The 24359-nt window shown below is 39.6% G+C and overlaps 1 protein-coding gene across 11 annotated transcripts in view; it reads right to left on the bottom strand.

The window, feature by feature from the left end:
- Positions 1–24359, bottom strand: part of AIG1 (androgen induced 1) — a 123673-nt gene that overhangs the window by 75303 nt on the left and 24011 nt on the right. For 9 of the 11 annotated variants that reach the window (XR_007777076.1, XR_007777075.1, XR_007777074.1 and 6 more), the window contains exons 2-3: positions 11861–12016; positions 567–668 (exon numbers count right to left, since the gene is read on the bottom strand). Coding sequence is in view for 7 of the 11 variants with exons in the window: in XM_050972112.1 (XP_050828069.1) it covers positions 567–668; positions 11861–12016 (258 nt within the window). In the remaining 4 variants the exon portion in view is untranslated. Of the gene's footprint in view, positions 1–566; positions 669–11860; positions 12017–21226; positions 21318–21910; positions 22039–24359 lie in introns of those variants that run through there. The other 2 variants (XM_050972114.1, XR_007777077.1) reach the window with 2 other exon arrangements.

Raw genomic sequence — 24359 nt, 5'->3', positions numbered from 1 at the left:
TTAAAGTTTTGCACTGATACATATAATTTGACATTATTAAAAATATTCAGATATAGGCTCTGATACATAAGTTTGGTGTGCTTGAGTTATTTTTCTAAAAACACCCAAGTCCAAAAAAATAGAGATTTTTTGAAAAAGCATTTTAAACCAAAAGGTTTTCATCATGAATTATTCTTTGGTAGACTAGTAAAGAAACATTCCATTAAGTGTTTCTGTCATTTTAGACCAAGATTTGTCAAATTCAGAACCTCTGTTTTATGGAACAGTCTCTTCCTCATGACCACGGTGACATTTCTCTGGGAAAGTCACCTTATACAGGAAAGACCTGACCCCACAACAAGCCTGGGATGTAGGGCATGTAAGTTCAAATCTCCAGTTTCAACCTAATAAGGATTCAAATATGACTCCAGGAGACAAGGAAGGAAAGATGTTACTCTTCCTTGCAAATCACATTCCTTAATCACTTCTGAGGGGATTAGCACCAAGAGTATGCAGAGTCATGCATGGAGAAATCAGTGTCTTACACTTTTGTTTATGCAAGGAAGTGTTTACATTACTTTACTCACCATTCCATGATTTAGCCATGCTGGTATAAAATTATCAAGCAGCTTTGGGTAAACCAGTTCCCTGTCATAGATATAGATGCTCCAAAACATCGTCACAACAAACTAAGGAGAAAAAAAAAGACAAGACATTTCTAAATATATGCTTCTGAAAAATTACTTGCATTCTTTAGATAGCAAAATGGGTCACTTAGCAAAGGATTTAGAGATAGACATGGGCATTATTGATCTTTGACCAAATACTGTTACAATCAACAGTTTGAATCTGGATTACTCTTTGCATTCACTGAGGTTTTCTTCTTTTCTTCTTTTTTTTCTTTCCTTAATTTTTAGCCAGGAAAAAAAATATCTCATTTTTTGACTTACATGCCTGTGGCCAAATTACAAGTGAATATTAGAATTTAATAGCAGATGTGGCACATAAATAACATTTCTCCACTAACAGGATAGAAAACAAATGGAAAATCAGCTAAAATATCACTTGGAATTCATACAACATATCAATATGAAACATTCACTCCTGAACAGAAGCCTGTAAATTCATATTTGCACTTTTCTGTGTCAGCCATCAAGTCAGCTTTTAAAAAAAACCAAAGAACCTTTGATGACTCTGCACACAATTCATGGATTGGGGTCCACAGAGAAGAGGTCTAGTATCCTGCTCGTTTGTCAATATGAAATTTGGCCTGGTTCTTCTCAGAGACTATTTACTAGGGACCCAGAAAATGACCATTATTTCCTGTAGACTGAGGATAGGACAAATGGATCAGTAGGCTAAATTTTTGCTGAAGTGTTCTCAGTTTACAGTAGGCTAAATTTTTGCTAAAGTGTTCTCATATTCTTTTTGGTTATCCTGATCTCTGAAAGGCAAAGATAATACAAACCTACAAAAACGTACGGAAATAATAGTTTAGCTTACCTTAGCTGTGGCAAGTAAGTATTTTTCTAATTAAAACACCACTGCTTTCTTACCTTAAATTTGAGTCATAGTTTTCTAGTAATAAAAAAGGCTTATTGTTCACAGCAGTAAAACCCAATACCTGGGCGAGGAGCTTTTCAATGACCATTTACAAGGGCTCTCTAAACAGTAATGCTAAATCCAATTTCAAAGATTGAGAGCCAGAAGATAGAACTTTCACTGAGATAGAAGGGAAGTATTCAGTTACATCCTAACTGATGTGGCTCATGATCTTACAGATCATTTATAGGATCAGTGAAAGAAATATGGGGTGAGCATAGCACATCCTGCAAATTACTAGTGTGTACAATAGTGTAGGCCTAAGTTATTTCATTACCTTCTGACTTTAGAAAGTTAAAATTGAGGTTTGCAGTTAATCAATGGCACCTTGTTCTAACCACAGACATGTAGACTTTGGCCAGCCAGTTATGTGAACAACCTGAACCAGTACACTGTTCCCTTAGCGTGCATACAGTACATAGTTTCTTGGTTTCCAGCACAGTTGTCCATCTGTTATGACAGCTACTGGTGCCTGCTCAGAATATGCTTGGACTATTTGACTAGTGCACAGAGGCCCGGAAAAAAAAATAGGGTATGATGGATAGCCTGAAAACTATTTCAAGTGTAAAACACCCCACAAGAAATTTCTCTTCTGGGTCAGTCTTGGCATTGGCACAGCGCAGCTCTTTACGCACCTGCTGACACGCAAGTGCCAAGATATGAATAGCTGAACAGCAGGAAAAATGGAAGCAAAGTATCCTCTTCTCTATAGGCTTCCTAGAAGTCATGTATTATCACAGTGGGTCTCTGAGAACCTGCTAAGATCAACTGGGGCATAAAAACATCTCAGGCATATGAAGACCAAGACTGATAATGTTTTTTTTTCCAAGGAATTCTCAAAATAAGAAAAATCAACCAGGATTAGGTTGAACTTTATTACACTGAAGGGAACAGCGCTAGCATGTTTTGACCTGTGATTTTTGTGTAGAGCAGAATAAAACAATAGACTTCGTCAAGGAGGTAAAGACAAGAAAAGAGGGGACATGCCATCTGTCCCTTAACCAAAGTCAGCCAATGGATGGAACAGGATCAGCCTAGCTGGTTGCAACCATCTGGAGCTACAGACGGCAAATGCTGCTTAGCAAAGCACTATCACAAGGCAGACATAAGGTAAAGGAAGTGCACAAAACTAAACGTGTTACAGAACTAACCTGTCCCAGAGGATGACCTGGTATGAGACTTAACACAACACCCTGGGGAAGATTCCTTCCAGTGTCTGAATGGTTCAACTTACTCTTCTTTACAATCAGTTCATTTGGATAAAATGAACTATAAAAATTAACTATTTTGACAAAAGGAATTATAATGAGGGATTGCAACATAGTTACTTTGGCTGCTTCTGAATTTGTTTACTTTGATTAATGAGCAACTGTTGGTCTGGTACTTCTAAGTCCCCTCTACTATGCTTACATTTTGCTAGTGGCAGAGTTTTTATTTGGGCTGTGCTTTGCTAAGATCCCACATGATCATGTAGCGCCAGGCCATGACACAACTGAGCTGCTTCTTTACACTGCCTGTTGTAAAGTCCTGGACCTGCAGCATGAGTTTCTTATGCTTTTTTAATACTCAAGGTAGCACACAGGAGAAATGAGACAACATTCTCAGGAGGTTAAACAACAAACTTTCATTTGCAAACATTAGAAAATAAGGGTACTTGGCAAATTTTAAAGTAACATTCAATCAAAATCAAGCATTTCACAAGACATTGGCATAGTGAACTCCATACCATCCAACTCTTAGGTTACCCAGATTCTGAGAAGAAGAAATTGGGGGAGTCAGAGAGAAAGATTAAAAATCATTGCTTGAACTCCAGTGTGATCTCTACTGTGAAATCCTAACAGTGGGCTGTGACCACATGTGCCTATGCAACTGCTTTTATTTGCCCTGATCTCTCAGGGCATTCCCCCTTTGGTGGGGCTTCTGCTGTCCCAGTGGCTAACAGCCATTCTGGGGCTGGACTAGAGGCTTCAGGGCGGTAGGGGTGGAGCAGTGCACCATTCCACCTATGCAGGACACACCCTGCCCCTGTTCCTTTGGTTGTTTTAAGTACACGACCCCCAAGGCTCAAAACAATGACTGAGACCAGAACAATGGGAAACAGGATTTTCTTCTTCCATGGCAGCTGTAGTGGGATTCTAACCTAACAGAGAGAGGAAGAAAAAAAACAGGAGAGGAAAAAGAGGAAAGTGTACAAGAAATCATACAGTGGACAATTGCTACTCCAATAATCAAAAACAGAAGTCCAGTCAGTATAGGGACTCCACCCTATGCAAGCCATCATCCCTCACCCTGTCAGTTCCAGAGATGGCAAGAAAGATGCAAACCAGGATCTGGGGGGAAGAGTTCATGAAACCAGTATTTCGGCTGCAGTGATTGGAAGAGCTCAGCAGACTGGTTGGCAATTTTCTTTAATTTTTCTTGTGCTGCGTAAAACAGCATTTTCCTGTTGGTGAGGTTCAGCATTTCACATATTCCTCGCCCATTTAGTAAGAATTTATTGAGGATTAGACAATTTTATAAAATATTTTTTGATACTTGCTGGACTTCTAAGTTGAGCTTCAACATGGCCTAATGAGTCCAATTTGAGATTCTCTATTGCAATGTGATTGCACACATCACCAAAAAATAGAAAACTTAAGGATAAGGCAAATTTTCAACAGTTAGGCTGCCTTACATTTTGGAGCTGATAATTTTACAAGTCCAGGTATCATAGTAACCTGAGCACATTTCCTGTATTACCACCCTTGTCCCTTCCACCAATGTGATTTCAGGGGGGGGTCCCCAGAGTCCATATTACAGTCAGTTATCTTATTACAATGCTAGAGATCCAAATGCCAGGATAAGGGGGAATATCAGGATGCACCATGGGAAAGTTACATCAAGTGAAAGTTCTTAGTTGGGTTGCCTCAGGGGGGTTAAAGGTATAACAAACACTCGAGCCATTTCTATCTATTTGGCATATTTTTCTAGACAGGATCCTGGGTTCAAATCAAATACCTTTCTAACTTACTAAACCCTTCACTGGTTTCCAAATCTGAAATCCTTTCTTCTGACATCTTGACCACTTAGGACTTCTTTGCTTACAGCTGGAGAAAACTTTCCAGCTGCCGCCTCAGTCTCCGTCAACCTCCTTCTCTGTACGATCACGCTTCGTACATCACTTCCCACTACTACATGTGGCTGCTCTGGCATCAAACTACACTTCTTTCTCAGTCCAAAGTAATTTTATACCTTGTTCTGAGGAGGTAGGAAGGGGTATACAAATCTGATTTCATAATCATATGAAATCCTGTCTGAACTTCCAAGCTAAATTCAGGAAGGAAACTTTTCCACCTGCTGTGGCAACCAGAGACAAGACACAAACAGCGCAAAACAATGCTTGTGGCATTTATACACATAGTGCAAAACTACTGAGGCAAAACAGATACAAATATAAATATCACAAAACATATTAAGATAAAAACATGTACAAACAGTCACTGCAGCAAAGAACTGTGTAAAACTTCAGTCCTGCTGCCGCTTGATCTTCTCACAGCCACATCTTTGCATGGAATGCTTGTAGAAGGAAAGACAAAAGAAAACCTAGTCCTACTTGGACCAGTTTTAAAAAGCAGGAACTATCCACCTGCTGTTCATTTTGTGTTCTCTGCCATGGGCATCTTTGGTCGCGCATGCATGCATGTTCAGTGGGGTCTTTAAGACCAGCAGGACTTCCCTGATAGCTGGGAAGCCTACCAGTACCGGCTGACCAGGAAAATGTATGGGGTTCCGGGGATGCTCAGTCCTTTTGTTTCTGGAAGGCGTGGTGGGTGTCGTGGGACCAAAATGCTCTAAGTCATGGACATCCACTTACTCTCCAAGGGTCACTGACTTGGGTCACAGTGTCCCACAGTTGATCAGGCACCTTTGGATATTGAGGTCTCAAAAACCATTTTAGGAGATCATTTGTCCTTTCTGCTATCCCACTGGCTTGTGGATGTGGTGTAGGGGGCATGGAACACTCACAGTACCCCTTCAGTTTTCACCCGATCCTGGACTATTACTCCTGTGAAGTGACTGCCATTATCTGATTGCATTGATTTTGGTTTAGGAAGGAAACTGAATCATAATTTTAATTCTTTCACAGTACTTTCCCCTGTAGACCATGCCACTGCATTAGCCTGCACCTAACTTGACACTACTTGAACTCCTATCAGCACGTATTATTTTGTTCCTGATTTGTTAAAAGGACCAATGCAGTCTACCTGACAAATTTCCCTCAACTCCTTTCCGATCCTTTTAGGTGCAGGGCAGAAATGTGCAGGGGGTTTTTCTCCAGTCTGGGTGCAGCACTGGCTGCAGACAGAAAAGACTGTTTCACAAGCCCTTCGGGTGACAGGTCTTTCATCCCAGAGTGGCCATGCTTCACATGCAGCCATTCCAAGAAATGTCTCCATTTCTCTTATTCTGCTTCCTTTTCCTCAGCTAAGACAGCCAACTGAGTGACCAAGTCTACTTGGTCATTTAAGATGTGGGCTGGATAATCCCCCTTCTGATGGGCTGCTACCCATCCAACTGATACCATTTTGGATCTTGCACTTTTCAGAATTTCTCCCCATTTCTCTTTATTATACCAGCAATCTTTATACCTGTGTGTGCCAGTGGCTAATAGCCAGTCTGGGTCTGGATTAGAGGCTCCAAGGGGTGTGGTATCATGCCACCAATGCAGGACTTGCCCTGCCCCTCTTCCTCCCTTCCTTTAGTTGTTCTGAGCCAGTACTCATTTTCTCCAGTCTCTCACACAGATGTAAGCCTCAGAAAGAACTCCAGCTCTTGTGCTCATGTTGCCTTCCTTGTGGCATAATTCATCACTCCTATGGAGACAGACATTGTACTATACTCACATGCCAGGCTGAACAGGCTGCTCATATGAAACAAAAATTTCAGAGAGCCCAATACTTTATTTTCCTTTGTTCCTAAGGTGAAATGGCACAAATATTACCCTTCCATTTCCTCTGTAGACACACTCAAGGCTTTGAATTCAAAGAAGAAAACAAGCACCAGAAATTGTTTTTTACATTTCTTTGCACAGGAGCCTCCTAAGATTGACAGATTTGCAAAAATAGTACTGGGGTACTGTTTATAAAATAGTAATACTATTTTACTAATAGTAATACTATTTTTAAAATAGTATTTTTAAACATAAAATTAAGCAGCGTATAGAACAGAAAAGTCCCCCATTTGCAGCTTATCCTATCTAGAATCTAATGATTCTATCTGAAATAATTATCTATCTAGGGTCCAGTCATTACAGACCAAAGGAAACCTCAGATTTGCCAGAAGACCTTGGAACCTGGAAATATGGAATAGCTTACTTATTACAGGCATCTGAAAGACTGTTGAACAAATACAGAGCAGCAGAAAAAAAATAAGGCTGAAAACAAACTGCTGTCTTCCCACTTAAGGAGGTAATCCTTTAGTGTTTGCCCTGTCTCTGAAGCTTCAGAGGACATGAGCACAGCATGTGGCCCTGTCAAGGGAAAAGTTTTAAAGGACAAGTTGGGAAATGGATAGTTGTTCAAAAGAGAAATCAAGTGGTTTTGTCAAAACACTACAAATGGAAGCAAAGAGAAACTAAGAAAATAAAGCCAACAAAAAGAATTGTACAATTCGCACTTTTACATGACTCCAACCAAGAAATGTTATGCAAACGAAGAATGAACCCAGTGGAACTTTATTTTCCTACACTATGTGGTTTTGGTTTTGGCTGGGCTGCACAGTTCAGTCATTTCCTGGACGGCTAATGACAAAGGAAAAAAAAACCCAACCCTTGTGACCCTGACAAAATTTGTTATAAGTACAATTAAAGGTAAGATTTCTGCCTATCTCCCAAGACACTTGAGGTTAACTGTGAGTATAAATATGTTGTTTGTGAAATTCTTTGACAGTTAGAGGTATTACATCTAGAAGAAAAGTGGTGTTAAAGGCAGACCACAGTAGGTACAACTTGGCATGGGACTGTCTTTAGGTGGGATCGAGAGCTAGCACAATACACCAAAGGGATTTGAAAAGTGCCAGTGACAGGAATCACAAGGAGTGGGGGAAAAAGCCCAGGAAAAACCCCTCTCAGAGAATAGACTTCAGGGAGCAATTGTACCACTACTTGCTAGCTATCCCATCACCAGTCATCTTGCCACAACAGATGAGGGTAAAATCTAGAAGAGAGATTTTTGCATGGTTAAGTCAGTTATGGAAATATAAGTCTGGTCAAGTAACGAGGTAACTAGGAAACTGCAGCAAATGCCTACACATCTTTTCTTGGCATAAGACCACAGATCAGCATAACTGATGATCTACAGAAGGCTGATCAGTTTTCCCTTGACTCTACTATACAGAGAAACAGGAAATAAAAAGCATGCCTGATTTTCACTCCTTTGTATTACAGGTTTTTAAACCCATAAAAGTATAACAGAAAACAAGAGGTAATTCTGGTCAGTTTAGACTCAGATTCAAACATAGATGTTGATGCTACATGATATAAAATGTCTGTGGGAGAGTTTGTGATTTTCTAGGCAGCAATCTCTCTTTTGATTTGTAACAAGATCAATTTTTATTCCTCCTATTTTTAATAAACACAGTCTTAAACAACCGGAAATGCCTGATTTATCTCTTCTTCATTTTGTTCAGTATAAATTACAATAAACATATTGATAAAACCAAAAGACTAATTAACCATAGAAACATGGCAACTTAATTATTTATATCAAACAAATAGAAAAAAAGTAGGGATAAGCTAAACCACTGGTGTAATGTCTGACTTTTAAGCATGACTCACATCACTCTAGCAGTGCAAATTACTCTCAATATATATCTCCTTTACACAGATAAAGGGATGGCAAGTCCAAGTAATTATAGATGAAAATTGGTAATGAACTTCTAAAATGCCTATGCAAGCAATTTTCTTCAGTGGATGCTTCCTAGTCTCTTAGGCCTTTGAATAGTATTGCAGGCTTATAAGGAACTAAAAAAGGGCTAGAAATTGTTGCCCACATTGTGGTGTAAGGCTTTGTTGCACAGAAAATTAATCTGTTGATTTCTGATTTGATTCTCTGAAAAGTTACGTTTAAAAAAAGCAACAATAGGTAAATAGTAGCCATTATGTCCTTAGAAAAGGTTCATGTTTATTTCTTAACTCTCTTGTGAAATATAGGTTGGCAATTCAATTTTTTCAGAGTCCCTGAAGACACATGATGCATATCACAACAGTGGAGAGTTGTGATTTGCTGCACAGATTTTTCAGGTTTTGATTTGTTTACAAGATTTGATTTGTTGTGAAGCCACAAAAGGAGATTATTTACCCTTGGGCTGTTCTTTCCCTCCTTTGGAAGGTGAGAAGAAGCTGGTGGTCAAACTTCCCAGATGGTTTGTATGTTTAGTTTCTCAGGAAGTCTTAAAAATTAGGAACTTGGTTACATTTTTTTTTCTCACATCACTGTTTAACTTGGGAGTGGATACCCCTTTTCTCATCATTTTTTCAGAACAAGTCATCTCAAGGGCTCCAGTAAGCAGGAAATACAGGAAAAAAAAAAAAAGTGGTGAACTGCTCTTGAAAAGCTGCAGTTATTAGGCTTTAAAATGCTCCCCTAGTATTTGCATTATTGCCTAAACATGCCCTGTGTAAAACACTGAGCAATAAAAATAATTTAGATGTTAAGGTAACTGACAAGTACTTAAGCATGACCACTACTGTTACATTAAAAACCCAACAAAGATTTTATTCACATCTGCCCAATTTTTATGTGTGAAGGTTCCCTTGTGTCACTACTGGAAACCACTGAGAAGCTCCATGGAGAACTAGGTGGGTGAGTCTCAAGGAAAGAAAGTTTGCATTTACAATTATTTTCTTTTTCTTTTTTCTTTTTTTTTTTTTTTTTCTGGAGTGAGGAAGCTGTTAAAAGAATATGAGAAACAAGGGAACTTTTAACATTTTTTTCTGCAGACACTCCAATGCTTAATAGCTTCCTTCTAATAAGAACCTCCATCATAGCAAAATTTCCCTATTTTCTTCCACATAAATAGCTCTTCGGACAACAACATCTGCTTTAGATGTTTGCTACTTTTGGGCCCTGCACTCTTCCTATCTGTAATCCCACCAAAGCAGAGCCTGCAGTGCCTAGCAGTCTCTCGGGCACTGGCCAGGCTTTGGCAAGTGACAGCTGCAGTGTGGTGAGATCTCTGCTGATGACGAGGATCAGGTTTCAGGAAGGAGCTGAGACCAGCGTAAAGTTATGAGGTGCTGCTGTTTGTTTCTCAGCAGCCAGGAGAAGAAACGACAACAAAACCAACCTTTTTAGGATTTCTTAGTAAGAAGTGGTAAACAATTGTTCCCCCTCACCACAGAAAGGTCACACTTGGAAATGGAGCATATCTGTCCAATGAGCATAGCCATTCTGTACTATGTTTGTTTAAGACACAAGTTGTTCTTATATGAAACCCTTGGGAAAGCAGCAATCTCCAGGTATGTGACACATCTCCCGGGAATTGCTAATTTGTCAATGTTGTAACAACACCTTCAGTGCAGGCAGTGGCTAACTGGGAGCCTTTGTGTACTGAGAAACATCACCTGAAAAGAAATCCTCAGAATTGCCAAGACAAAGTGAAGCTGAAATTCTCCAAAGATCTCGAGAAGTTTCAAGGTCAGGAGCATTTCAGGAGTGGAGGAGCACACAGACAACAGTATGGAGCTATAACAGTGGCAGGAAAGAATCCCTGAATCCTGACAGGTGTGAGAGACCCAAGGAGGGTGTGCTTTGATGCGCGTGAAGGAGTACACTTCTAGAGTGAAAAAGGCACTTAAATATTTAAACACAGACAAAGTTGTTCTCCTTTTTCACTTCTACTATCAACACAGTAGGAAAAGCATCTGTTGCTACTCACAATCACAACTACTTTAACTCCCCATCTCCCTTAAAAACACAGATGCACAGATAAATGTCTGCACCCATAAAATGCATATTTGTGAACTTGTCTGTGAACAGATTTTCTACTAGCTGTATTACCTGATCCAGTCTCCTCTACCATTGCTGGAAAACTGCAGTCTGCTACCCCAACATGAATTGTGGCAGCTCCCAAAAGGCAGCTCAGCAAGTATAATAAGGGAAGGCTACCAGCTGGGTTTTTATTAAAGAAGGACCTGCAGTGTTTCACATATGCTTTGCCTTTTGTAACTTTGCAAAAGCATTCTGTATTTCTCCATGTATTGTGAAATTCCACATAAATGGTGAAATGAAATTCTAATGAAGCATCGCTGAATATATGAAATTATAAGTGATAGATTGATATGTTAGCTGCTGTTAACTGACAGAAAGTGATCAGCTGTTGTGAAAGTACAGCTTTAAAGACCTCATACAGCTTTCTAATAGTCCATGAAAAAAAATCTGCTTCTAGTGAATTTATTTTGAACTACTGTACAATGAAATAAGAAAAAGAGAATTAAGTTTGATCCTGAATTACAATAAAAGCAATAACTTTAATGAAATGTTCACATATTTTTGCATTGCTGCCTAAGCTTGGAACTAGACTGACATAGATGACACTTCCATGTAAAAACTCATAACATTTTGGATTTTTAGCAGCTTTATTAGCTATGTAAAGATATTGAACACCTCTTGCCATTGAAAGTGATGTGCAATGTCCCAGCAGAGCAAGATCTGATCCAAAGAATATTTTTCTTTTGAAAAAAGACATGTCAATCCCACATTTTCACATACCTTCTGTGTCCTTTTTAACATTACTAAGAAAAACTCATTTTTTCTACCTCAATTATTCTGCCAGCTCTGAATCCCCTGTGGAATTACCAAGGAGCAACCTGGACTTTTGCTTCTCTTCTTGCCCATGTCAAAATGTCTTACAGCTCAGATTCCCTCAGGTCATTATGGTGTAAAACATGCCACAGTCAGCACTTTCACTGCTCCTGATGATGACATGTGGAGCAGAAAAAGTCCAAATTGAATCTCAAGATGCTGCTGGTACAATACACATATAAAATTACTTGTACAATCAAGAGCTCCTATTGTAATATGGCTTTTTTATAATGAACCAAAAATTATTTCAGCAACACACTGTATATTCTGTTCCCTTACACCTGTGAACAACAAGAGAGTAGTAAAATCATCTCTCCCATTTTCCCCTTTCTGCGTAGTCTTTCGTATAGTGATGGGAAAACCTTTCAGGAAGAAAACATTCAGTAAGTAGCACTGTTCACCCAGTTTGCAAATGCACAGATTAACACTGTACTTACCACTCCCACAGGGAAAGCTAGAACAGCCATCATCCAGTCACGGAGGGAAATGAGTTTTTTCAGTTGCCTCTCTTGCTCTTGACTGTCGTTCCCTCTAGTGAGAAGACTGGACAGGTCAGTCAAGACGCAAATCCCAAAAAAGACAGCCTGGATAACCTGCACGGAAGGGAAACACACTCTTGAACATATACATCCTTATCTTTCTGTGTTCCTTCTTCCATTTCTTCTTCTTTTGAACAGAGAAGACTGGCCCTTCAGCAGAGGGCAGGTGAGACACAGGCACGCATGAGGAATATTGCCACAGAATTGACATGGGGAGCGGGAATACATCAGTCTCTTAAATATGGGTAAAGTTTATTCACATTAAAGCCACATGTGCTTCAAATTTTTGCATGCATCTTGCCTGCAGGTGCATCTGTAGGGGGAATCCATGTGAGTGGAAGGACCATTCCAGAGGTGGCTTTCCACCCTCACCTCAGATGTGTGTCACCTGCTGGGGACTGAACTGAAGCCACCCCTTCCTGTGTCACTCCATACAGCTCATCCCCAAAGCAATTGCCTCTGAGGCAGAAAAGTGAGGAATGCTCCCTGTGAGAAGACGGGAAAGAAACAGAAAGGAGTGTTTCCTTCCCTTGTGACAGGAGGTCTCTCTTGGGAGATTCTGCCTGCCCCAGACACTCCACCAAAAGGCAAAGGAAGTGCCTGAGACTTCCTGACAGACACAACACATGGTGTCAGCAAATCTATCTCTACTTTATCTCAGGTAGTGATGATAGAACGAGAAAGCTGAAGGAGTTATTCACTTTCTTTTCCTGATGGCAGTCTGTCATTTTTTTTCAACTTTTCCTTTTTTGCATTTACGTATTTGCGTGCAATATAAGATTATCTGTGATATTAAATCTTTCGTTTAATCACCTGAACCCAGTGATTTAGTTCAAACTTGACTCAGTCTTAATGTGATCACTGAGTTTTTCTCCCTAATTGGCTTAGTAAAACTGTAATAAGTTAGCTCAGGAATGCTCTTGCCTGAGGACTTACACATCCTTTCTAGTACAGTTCAGAGGAAGTGCATGCTGCTTGTTTACTCCCCAAACTGGAAGCCCAGGTCACAAACCCACACACATCAGGTAATCTCAGGTAAAAAATTAACAAAACATTGGCATGGTTCCTAAATTAGACAGTGATTAGTCAAAAAACATAAACACATATATGCTTAGAATTCATACTTCATGTATTTTAAAGCAAGCATGGAGTCCTAGTTTAGAAGTCTTACTGTAAACTAAGCGTTCCACTGACTGGAAGTCTCTGACCAAGCAGAAGACTACCTGTAAGAAATAAGAATAGCATATACCCAGATGCTGCAAAATACAATTTATTATCTGCATACACCTTTGCAGAATTTACACTACAATAAGGCAAGTCAGGCAGGCAGGAAGGAAGGATGGATGGAGAGAAATACCAAACAGATGTTGGCTACCAGGAAGAAATCCAGAGATACGTAATGATTGTATGGATTAAAGTACGCTTACTTCCTCAACAATCTTTATGTGACCCAAACACTTGTCAATTCTGGCTGTAAAGCTGTGAATGACAAACACTCAAACGGCCCCTGGATCTGCTTGCAATTCTGTTGCCATTGCTTTCTCCTCTCCAGGCTGTAGCTACATTGAATTTGCTTGATAAATAGATGAAGCAACATTACAAAACATTCCCTGAAGCCGTGAGATGTGACAGACTACTAGTGCTAGAGCTGTATATTGCGCTAGAAAAAGGTATTGCTATTTCAAATGACTGCTTGGAAAAGTTACAATCTTCCACATAATTTTTGAAAAGCCTTTTAAATACAAGTTGGGGATTCTTGGAGCTACTAAGAACTCCTAATGCACTTTCTCATATTATTTGTTTGAAACAAGCACTTAGTAGGAAAAAAATCTTCCCATACTCAGCCCTGTTTTCCACCAAACAGATGGCCTATTTGGAGAGCTGAAATAGAAGAACTAATTATGCATTTGCTTGACTTATGAGGAGATATGATACCATCTACTATTCACTCAAGAGTGTGAATGCCAAACAAGATGGAGATGGGAAAAAAGTATAGCTCACAGTAATGAGATCAATCTGGGTGTTAAAAAGTTTAGGCTGAGTACCAGGAAATATTTCCTAACAGTTAGCTCCGTCAGACCATGAAATAGTTTCTCAGAGGAAGTGGTGGAAGCCTCATGGCTTGAGTCACTCAAACCGATATTGGACAAAACACTCAATAATGTACTGCAGGGAACCGTATTTTGCTGGCAGGGCTTGGAAGAGTGACTAATGGATTGTTTGCAGCTCTAACTACAATTCCCTGAAATGGTCCCTCTCCAAAGAAACACAGACTCAAATAATCACACACCCACTTTCCAAGGGAATTGAGATTGTACATCCACTAATCAATCACAAACAGAGCAACTTCCCTCCCTATTATCCTCTTATGAACACAGAGCTTCAAGAGAAAATGTAATGATATCATTGGGAATGAAATACCAATTAGGATTTCCCTGAAGGGAAATACCCAAAGATTTAAGAGGGTAGGTATGAAGCAGACTACTTTACAAAAATATTAAAAATAAAAATCCATATAGGAAAGAGAAAATTACATCTTTACTGAGAACATTCAGAGCCAATGAAAAACTTGTACTGTGTTCAAGGCAGAACAGTTACAGCTTAGTCACACAAATAATGTACATACATTCACTCCATTCATTCTACTTCCTTTCCTTTCTAGAATGCACATGAAAGCTCTTCTGACACCTATCAACACCTGGGATTTGAGTTAGGACCTCCAGAGCTGCATGAGTCTCAGCAACATTAATTAAACAGAATCAGTAATGATTTACATCCTTTGTGGGTCTGGCACAGGAAAAGCACAGCATGCAGCTACTGGTGGCTTTTGGTATGAAACAAAATTTTTAAGCCCATGCTCCTCAGTATGAATGCTGTCTAACAGATATGAAAAAGCACAGCAAAGGAATAGAAACTCCCTTTAAACAATGTTCTCCAAGGTGCCCTGGTGTTACCTCAGATTTCAAAAGCAAAAATTATTATGAAAATTTATTTTTATTATTTTGAAAATTTGCAGGTGGTAAATCTATACATGAAACATCCTCAAGCTGTTAAACAGCTGACTTTTTTTTCCCCTTGGAAATATAAGCAAGAACAGCATTTCAGAGGAAATACTTTCCAGTTTTGCCTCTAACTAGAGCTTGAAGGAGAACAGTGATTTAGAAAACAACAAATTTGACAGAAAACAGACAGAGCTTCCCTACACAATGCAACAGTATAGATAAATAGTATAGACAGAATCAGAAACTTATGAGCAGAATATGCAATCCCAAGAAAATAACTGAACAGGTATAAAATACTTACTGCTGATCCTTTTTCTCCTAGAAGCCTAAAGGGGCCACTGCCACTACAGTACCTTTAAACTGTGATAATGTAATGACAAGTAATAACAATGGCCATGTAGAGGATGTCAGCAAACAAAACTCAGAGCAGAGAAAACAGCTATAAACATAAGATTAAACCAAGCAGCACAGAAACCTTCTCAAACAGTGAGATGTGTTGAACTACATAGAATAAACTAGTTGTATGTGTCTGCCTACTAAAAGAAAATAAAAACTTGCTTCAGTAGGACAGTTTTTTCACAGCTAATGACCTCCTTGTACTATCCCTAATCTGACTTCTTAAGAAAGAGAAAACCTATTTCCTCATAAATCTATTTCCAGGGCATGGAGACTCCCTTCTGCCCCATGCCATGAAGCTCCATGGTGTGGACAAGATCTCTTGAGATTATGAATATTCTGTTACTAGTCTTAACAAGGCAGAAAATCCCCCATTAAATCACTGAATCTGGAATTTCATTCTCCTTCAAGTTCACTCTCATAATCAGAAGCACTCCTTAGAACTCAGGGCAGAACTGGAAAAGTCTCTGCAAGCACTAATACCATTCAAGCGTAATTATTACTCTACCTACCTGTGATTATGAAAAATAATGGTCCTCAAAAAAAGTTATCATTTTCGAGATTAACACAGTTTACTTCATGTGACCCTCTATGAAATAAGGCTTCAGTCTAGGCAGGCAAATAGACAGCACTGAGAATAAAACACGGGAGCAACACTCACAAAATCCACAAGAAATAACAAAAAAGCACTAAGTAACCAAACAGAACCCACATGATAAGATGACTAATTCACAGAAGGGTGTCAAGGAAGCCTTACTGATCCATGGGGGCAGGGAGTGGCACGAGGGCAGTCAGGGCCCTTCCCATCCCCAGCCAGGAGCAGGGCAGCCAGTGGCACAGGGTCAGTCCCAGCCTCAGGGCATCAGGCACGCCCCTGGGGACAGGCCACCAGCTTTCAGGTGGGGGGACAGACATAACTTGACCCATCAAACCACTCAGGCTTGAGACACATGTTGTATTTCCACAAGAAGATGGAAGTTTAGCTCTACCAGCATGCAAAATCAAATTGCTGAAAGTTTTAATTTCTCTTGTATTTCAGATTTTACAATCTGTCATATAAAGAACATGATCTGATTTTCCTCTTCAAACAACGGAAAATTATTTATAACCTTGGAGTATCACTGCTCACTGTCACCTTAGCTTTAATTTCTCCAGCCTCTGAACACCATCACTTGCTGTAACAGATGTACTATGCTTCAGCAATTAAGATGACTGTTTCAAGTGGTGTTGAGTATTGGGCTGTTGGCAGGCACCTGTGGACGGCTTGCATCCTTAACAACAGCTACGTTATCTGTAGTTGCAACACACAGAGGAAGTCCAGGATGACGGATGGAGAATAAGAAGGTATTTTTAATAGAAAATGCTTCAAATGAAGTCATGGGTTGTAGCTGCTTAATAAATGCTACTGTTCTTGATTGTATGGAACTACTGATTGTTCTTGCCCATTGCCATTCCATCACTACCCACAGGCACACTGCTTTATTCTTCTTGCTTCTCCTCTTCTCGCTGTATCTTTGTCAGTTATGATAGCAAGCAGAAGCTGAACAACATTACAACACGTAATCTTTGTATCAGAGACGCTACAGACTTCAGATAAGAAAAAGGCAGATCTTTGTGTCTACAGACAAACGAAAGAGAGGAATAAAGAAAAAAATACAAGAACCAAGAGCCTTTTAAATACTAAAATACAGTGTAATACATTTAACCACTAAGCCTACAATTAATTAGGGCGCAAGAACCATGAAAAAGCACTGTGTTCTACTCAGAATCATTATTTCTGTGCAAGGAATAGGGAAAAATACTCATATTTCAAAGGTCAGAAGTAAAAAAGAAGCATCACCCCAGAAGATTCATTGACAGTAAGCTGAGGCAAATAGGCAAGCTTATATCCTATCTTTTTCCAAACCAGCTGCAAGTGTCGTGGTTGTTTTAGGTTGCTTTGTTTCTTAAGCAGGTTTCAACATCATAGGTCACTTCAACACGGAAAAGGATGAGCCCCTGGCCCATCAAAAGCCAGTAGAAAACAAATATATCATATTTGTTACATACATCATAGAAAACAAATACATCAAGCCTCAGAAAACAAATACATCATAGACAGAAGAAAAGCAACAAAAACAGAGTAAGCCAAAGGAATAGTTAATGCAAATGCCATCTATTTTACTTTGAGTTGTTTACTGGTTAGGAACCTTGAAGTAAGTATTTCTCCTATCCCTCGTTTCTCTTTTACTTACACAAATTAGAACTAAAAACTATATGAGTAAAACATGACACTTCTATCAGAAGAGACATTAGAATCTCAGTAACTGGATAAAGGGACAGCCTTATAACCCAGCACTGTCTTCATCCAAGCTAATGACTCATGTCTCCCTTTGCAGCCTTCAGTGGGGGGACAGGTCTTGTACCCAGCATGTTGCATATGAAGACTAGTCCTTAGTAGGAGATTTAACTTCATTTTCATGGTTTAGTCATAAGATATAAATCAGCTTATAAAACATGCCTAATCCCTTACCGTATTATGTACGTTCAGGAACTCCTTTAAATATAATCCTTTACATTCTACACATCCTCCTGTGATCTCCTTCTTTGAAGCCCACCAGCATTGTCCAAATATAACCAAGGATGGGATTTTAAACCACTGAGATTATATAGATATACAAAAGAACAAAGTCTACTGAGAAATGAATATGCATGAAAGAAAAAATTGTTTGACTCTTGTGTCTAGTTTTTATAGGTACTACACTGTTCACTGCTTAAGCACCTATTATGAAGGTGTGGAATGGGGACCAAGCTGTGTAAGATAACAAGATCTTGTTTCCATGACAAGAGATGCCTTTTAAAATTATGACTATTGAAATACAAGATCTGTTTTAATCTGGACAGACAAAAAAGCAACTCAGCAGGCTCTTCCTTTATCTTTTCATCTTCCCTCCGCTTAACCCAGGAAAATCCCTTACTCTGCTACTCTTACTTGAAAGGTTAACTCAGACCATTCAGTTTTAGCATGATTCCTGACTGTCTCATAAAGATTTCAAAAAAATATGCAGCACAGATCTTGGAGAAATAATGTATTTGTGCTAGCATAGTTTTTAAAGCAGTTTTTATAATACTTTAAGTACTTCTGTAAGGACAAGTATTCCTTACTACAGCAAATTGAACCGAAATTCGGTACACTAGCAAAAAAACTTGGAAATGCTATATTCTTTGACAGCAACAGAAACATCTTTATTTTTTTTTACATGGGTGCAACATCACCAGCAAAAAACCTAAAAATATCCATGGTGGACAACTGAGGAATTCATTTTAAAGTGCTACTCTATCTCAGCTGAGTTGCATAGATGACATTTTTAACATGATCTCAGCATGACAGAGTGTATGCCATCTGGCTCAGAAGTGCTAACAGCCTGGAATCCACTGCCACATATCCAATGAAGACATGGAATGGACAATGTACTAAAGAAATATGAATAAAAACTTGAACAGATGCTGAGAAAGTACTACATTTCCTCAAATCTTTTGCGATAAAAAAACTATATCAGCTGTGTCATTCCTTTCCAACACCATGTCTGTCTTCTTCTTAGATGTTCATATATCCTACTTTGATCTTGGCTAATACACTCAAAGAAGCATGATGCTCATTGTTGCAGTACTTAAGAAATTACTATTCTATTTTTATCTTTATCTTTTTAATTGTTTTGACTTAACTCATTTTCTAATAATCCCCATCTTCTTCCTTGCTCTTTTACATTCTCTATAGAAAAGCTGCCATTACTACTTATTGTATCCTGCTTATAAGACAGTGTAATTTCATTAAATTTATATAATCCATTAAGCAAACATGTATAATACAGTTTATTCAGAATAGATTATGATTTTATTGAGTTATATATTCTATGTTTTTCTTTGGTAAAGCTTAATCTTATTAGGATTATACACTGCTCAGAAGGTTATGTCATTATTTTGGCATAAATGATCATTTTACACATTTTAGTGTGATTGGTACACGCTCTGCAGTAGTGCCCTTGCAGTTAAGGCAGGAAAAGCAGCCCTTTAGACAATGTTTGTGATAGCTAGCTAAGAAGGTAAGACTTGTCCTATAGCTCTCTGTGCTAAAATGAGCTTTAGGATAGGATTTCCCATGGCTGGAAAGCCCCAAGCAGTTTGTAAGTTAACTATCCCCAAAAAGAAACTACTCTTTATTAATTCCAAAGTTTATTTAAAAAATAGTTTTCTCAAAACCCCAGAAATTTCTGCATTGCACCAAATTTTTCATGTTTAGAAATACAGTTCGAATACCACTACAGGGAAGCAATTTTGACTGATCAAACAGTACCCGATTTTGCTTTTAATTTCTTCCCTTTTTAATGAATAAGGTAATAGCTGCCTTCTAAACTCCTGAATTTAGATAAGGCCATTACAAATGTATCTCAGCAACATGGGGACAGAGCTGGAAATGCAAATGAGAAAGTCACTACTATCTTCTGAGACACAGCAACCTCAGTGCTGTCCTACAGTAGCTTAGGAAATAAAAGGTTTTAAAAGTCTGTTTCCTGAGCACTGTGAAAATAGTAATGAATGACTCCACACACCAGTCCAGAAAGACAGGCTTTTACATGATATGCATCTAAGTTGGGCAATTCTCTCTCTACAGGGAAGGTAAGGGAAGGAGACACTGAGGGCTTTATCCCACTTCGTCATTCATCCAACAATACACAAATAAGTCAGCTGCAAACCCATATTGGGGAAAACAGCTCAAATCTCTGATCAGGCTCAACTTCAGCTTTTGCTTAAACTCTTCTTCCTTTGCACACTGCTGCAGCAGCTGAAGTATAACTTACGACAGGAAAAGTATATTCAAAAATAAAGTTATTACTAAGATAAGGATTTTCTGCAATTTAGACCACAGCAAAGGATGCTGCTATTTAAGCTCCACTTGAAGAAAAGACAGGACATAATTTTGTACATAATTAAAAAGCATGTAGTTCAATGAAAGGTGATCTAACATGTTATACTGTCCTCATAAACAAGACTATTCTTTACACAGCACTTCAAGCAAGACACTGTTCTAAAGAGTTGCATTTTGGGAGAAAAAAAAACTCATTATCTCACATCTCTAAAGAAACCATGGGAAAACCCCTGATATAAGCTAACTGCATTTAAATTAAAAATACAAGCGGGTTAAGCGTTCACTAGGTGTGTGGCATTCTAACCACAGATGATAACACTTCCCTGCTTTCATTGTCTTTCTCACGGATCAATCTCAGAGGAAATGAAGGATTTGTTTCCTGATTGTTGTTGGTGAAAGCAAGGCAGGGGGAAATGAGCTGGCCAAGGCAGCAAGGCACCGCAGGGGTGAACTCAGGTGTCCTGACCCCTAGGCAGTTCTCCAGGCACTGTATCAGCGTTATTTTCCATGCATCTACACTCATTCTTATAGAAACAACCATTTCCAATGCACACAGCTTTCATTTCTTCCAAATGCAGCCATACTTCTGTATGTATGTACTAATAGTGTAAATCCAAATATTTCTCCTCTTTTGTAGCTCACAGTGATAAGAGTTTTCAAAGACCTTCTTCAGTGTACTGTGTCATTAATAGCTGGATACAATAAATCTGACCAGCTGATCTATTTCTGCTAACAAACTGGAGTTACTGAGGTCTCTAATATCTTTGGAGACCTTCTTGTCCATTATCAAGAAGGTACATGAGACCACTCCCAACTTTACTGCTCTTATATCATATTTCATACAGCAAATACTGACTTTGAACAACACTAGTAGTAAATAAGTATTTTTATTTTTTCCCCTTGTTTTGCTCTGTATGAGTAAGTTTGATATGCTGCAATGTCAACGCAGTGTACACTTGCCTTCTCAGCATCCCTGTAGGACAGGTCACAGAGTAGAAGAAGCACAACCACCTCAAGCTGCTACTTGGAGACTGTCTTCGGAGAGAGTGGTCTGAAAAAGGAAACAGCATGGAACCATATCTTGCCTTATATGCTCATGAACAGACACAGTTGAAACCTGTCCCACTCTGTAACCAACTTTAACTGTTTCTTGAGTTTCCAAACTAACCTTTCAGACATATCTGTTTACTGTACTTCTGGCTCACTACTTTTCATTTCATTTGCAAAAGAAAAAAGAGATTAACAATATGGAAGTTTAAATTTACATCCCCTTACATATTAGGGGAAGCCACTTTATGACAACTACCTGATATCAAACCAGGTTCCAAACCCATGAGATTTAGATATTCTCCATCAGCAATGAATGTATTTTTCAGTAAGTAAGCACTATTAGTTCAATAATAGGCTGCCCTTTCTTCTGGAAGAAACAGAAGGCTCAAACAACACCTGTTGCAGCAGGTAAGAAAGTAGCAAATCACTCCAGTAAAGAGACCTTTGTTGAAGTGTAGTTCTGGTAACAGTGAGCAAGGTGGTTTTGATTGTCCACGGCAGGAAAAGCACTTTGTAGCAGCTTGTAAACATGGCAGCCTGACATGAAAAAAAAAAAAAAAAAGGCATCTGTGCCTACCAAAGAACACATCTTACTAGTTAGTGGAGCAGGACACACCAAGAAATGCCCAAGGATCAACTGGCCTCTGCAAAACCTCTTGGTCCTCCCAACACTCCATGCACCAGGTGGGTACATGCACGTGCACTCGGAATTTGCACAGCAGCTGTTATTGTAATGCAGCTGGGGACAAGGGCTGTGCCCCTGCACATGCTGGGCGGGCGTGCTGAGTCACCCAGAGGAACTCCCTGGGCAGTCCCGGGAACTCCCCAGCTAGTTTCTGTCCAGATGAGATAATTGATTGATAGCTACTGGAACCCGCCCCAGGCACTCCCAGCTCCACCAGAGGTCTGAGGCATCGATAAAAGAACTCCACAGGCAGTCCCAGTACACGTTAACAAGATAATCAACTGCATGCCAGAGACTGGGGAGGCAGGGAGTTCCCAGCAGCCCTGGGAACAGCCCAGGCGGGTCCTGCTTTGCTCATATGAAGTAAATGGTGAACTAATGGACACTGTTTATCTATCGAGATATGTATATCATTGAACCAGACAACTTTCGGCACACAGATGAGATGATTTTAACTAGAAACTCATCATGCATACGCTGGAGTGTTGACAAGGGGCTGGACAGCTGAAGCAAACCAGAGGTTGGGGGGGGGGGGTTCACATCAAACCAGCTGAAAATGCTGCTACAAGGATACTTGTGATGGAGACTCCTGTCATCACCTGGTCAGAAACTGGCCTTACTGTCACAACAGCGACAACAGCAACACAATATTGTTAGCTAACACATAAACCAATGTGTGTGTAACATGAACCAGAACAGTCTCTTAAGAAAAATGAGTCTACCACCACATAAACTGATCACAGTGAAATGCCACACAGATCTAAAACATTATCCTAGAGTATAAGAACATTGTTCCAAGTAAATGTATCTGATGTTACGGTCTGATTTTATGTAAGGTACCTCTAATTCCAACTTGCAGACAACATACTCTTTTCCCAAAACACTTGGTAAAGAAATACTTCATAGTATTCTGCCCTGTTCTTCACAATACAAAAAACCAGCTGGTTACCCAGATAACACTTATAAACACTGGAGGCTTTTAGGCCATGCCCATTTGTTTATAATCTGGCAGTAGCCCATTGCAGCACCAGGCCCAGACACCCCTGCAACAGAACAAGAATCTCTCTAGTCCAAGCCACCTGTAACCATTCAACAAGAAACTTCCCACCGGAGTCTCTGAGCAGAGCTGCTGAGCAGCCCCTATCAGCATGCCCATCTTGAGACATTCACTTCTGACTAACAGCGAGACTGGGTCACATTCAACCTCTAGCTGTGAATCAGCCAAGAATCCTGGCTGAGACGTGTTTCAAATTTTGTATGAAACAGCCTGACCAAGGCATTGGACCCTTCTACCCCCATGTCATGAACTCAAGGCCAACTACTCACTGCAGAGCTGAGCTGAGTCCACCTGGACTTTGAGCACCACAAAGGACTGTTCTGTTTACACTCAGGAAAGCTGGATTTGGATTATGCCTGTACCCACCAGGAGGTTCAGGTGCAACAATGCACAGAGTTTTTAGATACCTGGCTAAAGTGGAAACCACAGCTCTCACACAACACTAATTTCCAAGGAGCAGACCATAAAGTGAGATGAAAATAAAGCAAAAATGAACTGGATATAGTAAGGTAAAGAAGTCCAGAATCCCAGCCTCTCCTGCAAGGCACATACGCGCAGAATTTCAGTGACCTCAGTCAATTTCTTGTGTGAGTTGAGCACTCACAGCTTGACGCCCAAGAAGGGCTTTACGAGTCCAGCATTTAACTTTTGGGACTACTTGCTGTAATATGTGATGGAAAGCAAAGACAAATTCTTGGTATCAACTTTTATGCAGTATCAGAGTATATTACTTGCTAACAGACGCACCTTCTATACCCATTTCAACCCAAATTGAGCTTAAAGAATAATTCCTGTCTTCAAGAAGATATATATTACTGACAATGTCAAAGAGTATTATGCCCACCTTTCCTGATAAGTTGTGCTAGTGTAGGAGAGAGCCCAAAGATGTCTTTGGAACTTATACTGAGGTTCCAGCCCTGTGCCTGTATTTCACTATAAAAACTATTTGCTAAAACACTTTATCTGGAGCAAGAAATAGAAATCAGAAACAAGGGTGACTTCCTCCCAGTCCCATCCTTCTCCATACAACATTCAAACTGGACAGCCACTACTCTAAGTACAGCTCTTCGTGAATGCTGTCTACCATCTTGCCACTAAAGTAATTGTTTTCTTGGGGCAGAACCCAATATATTTTAGAAGTCTCACTGCAGAGCTCATATATACCACATTTCTTCGTGCATTAATGAAACCTCAAGGAAAACACATGCTGGAGATGTTTTTCAAGTTCCAGTTACCTCAATCAGTTTACTTTGCTCTTCCCACTCCACTGAAGGGAAGAAGCATGTGTGAACTCTGGCAAT

The sequence above is a fragment of the Serinus canaria genome, chromosome 3, assembly GCF_022539315.1.
Source record: "Serinus canaria isolate serCan28SL12 chromosome 3, serCan2020, whole genome shotgun sequence".
In the NCBI taxonomy this organism is placed as follows: domain Eukaryota; kingdom Metazoa; phylum Chordata; class Aves; order Passeriformes; family Fringillidae; genus Serinus; species Serinus canaria.
The sequence above is the reverse complement of the archived record's forward strand: the minus strand, read 5'-3'. Positions and strand labels throughout refer to the sequence as shown.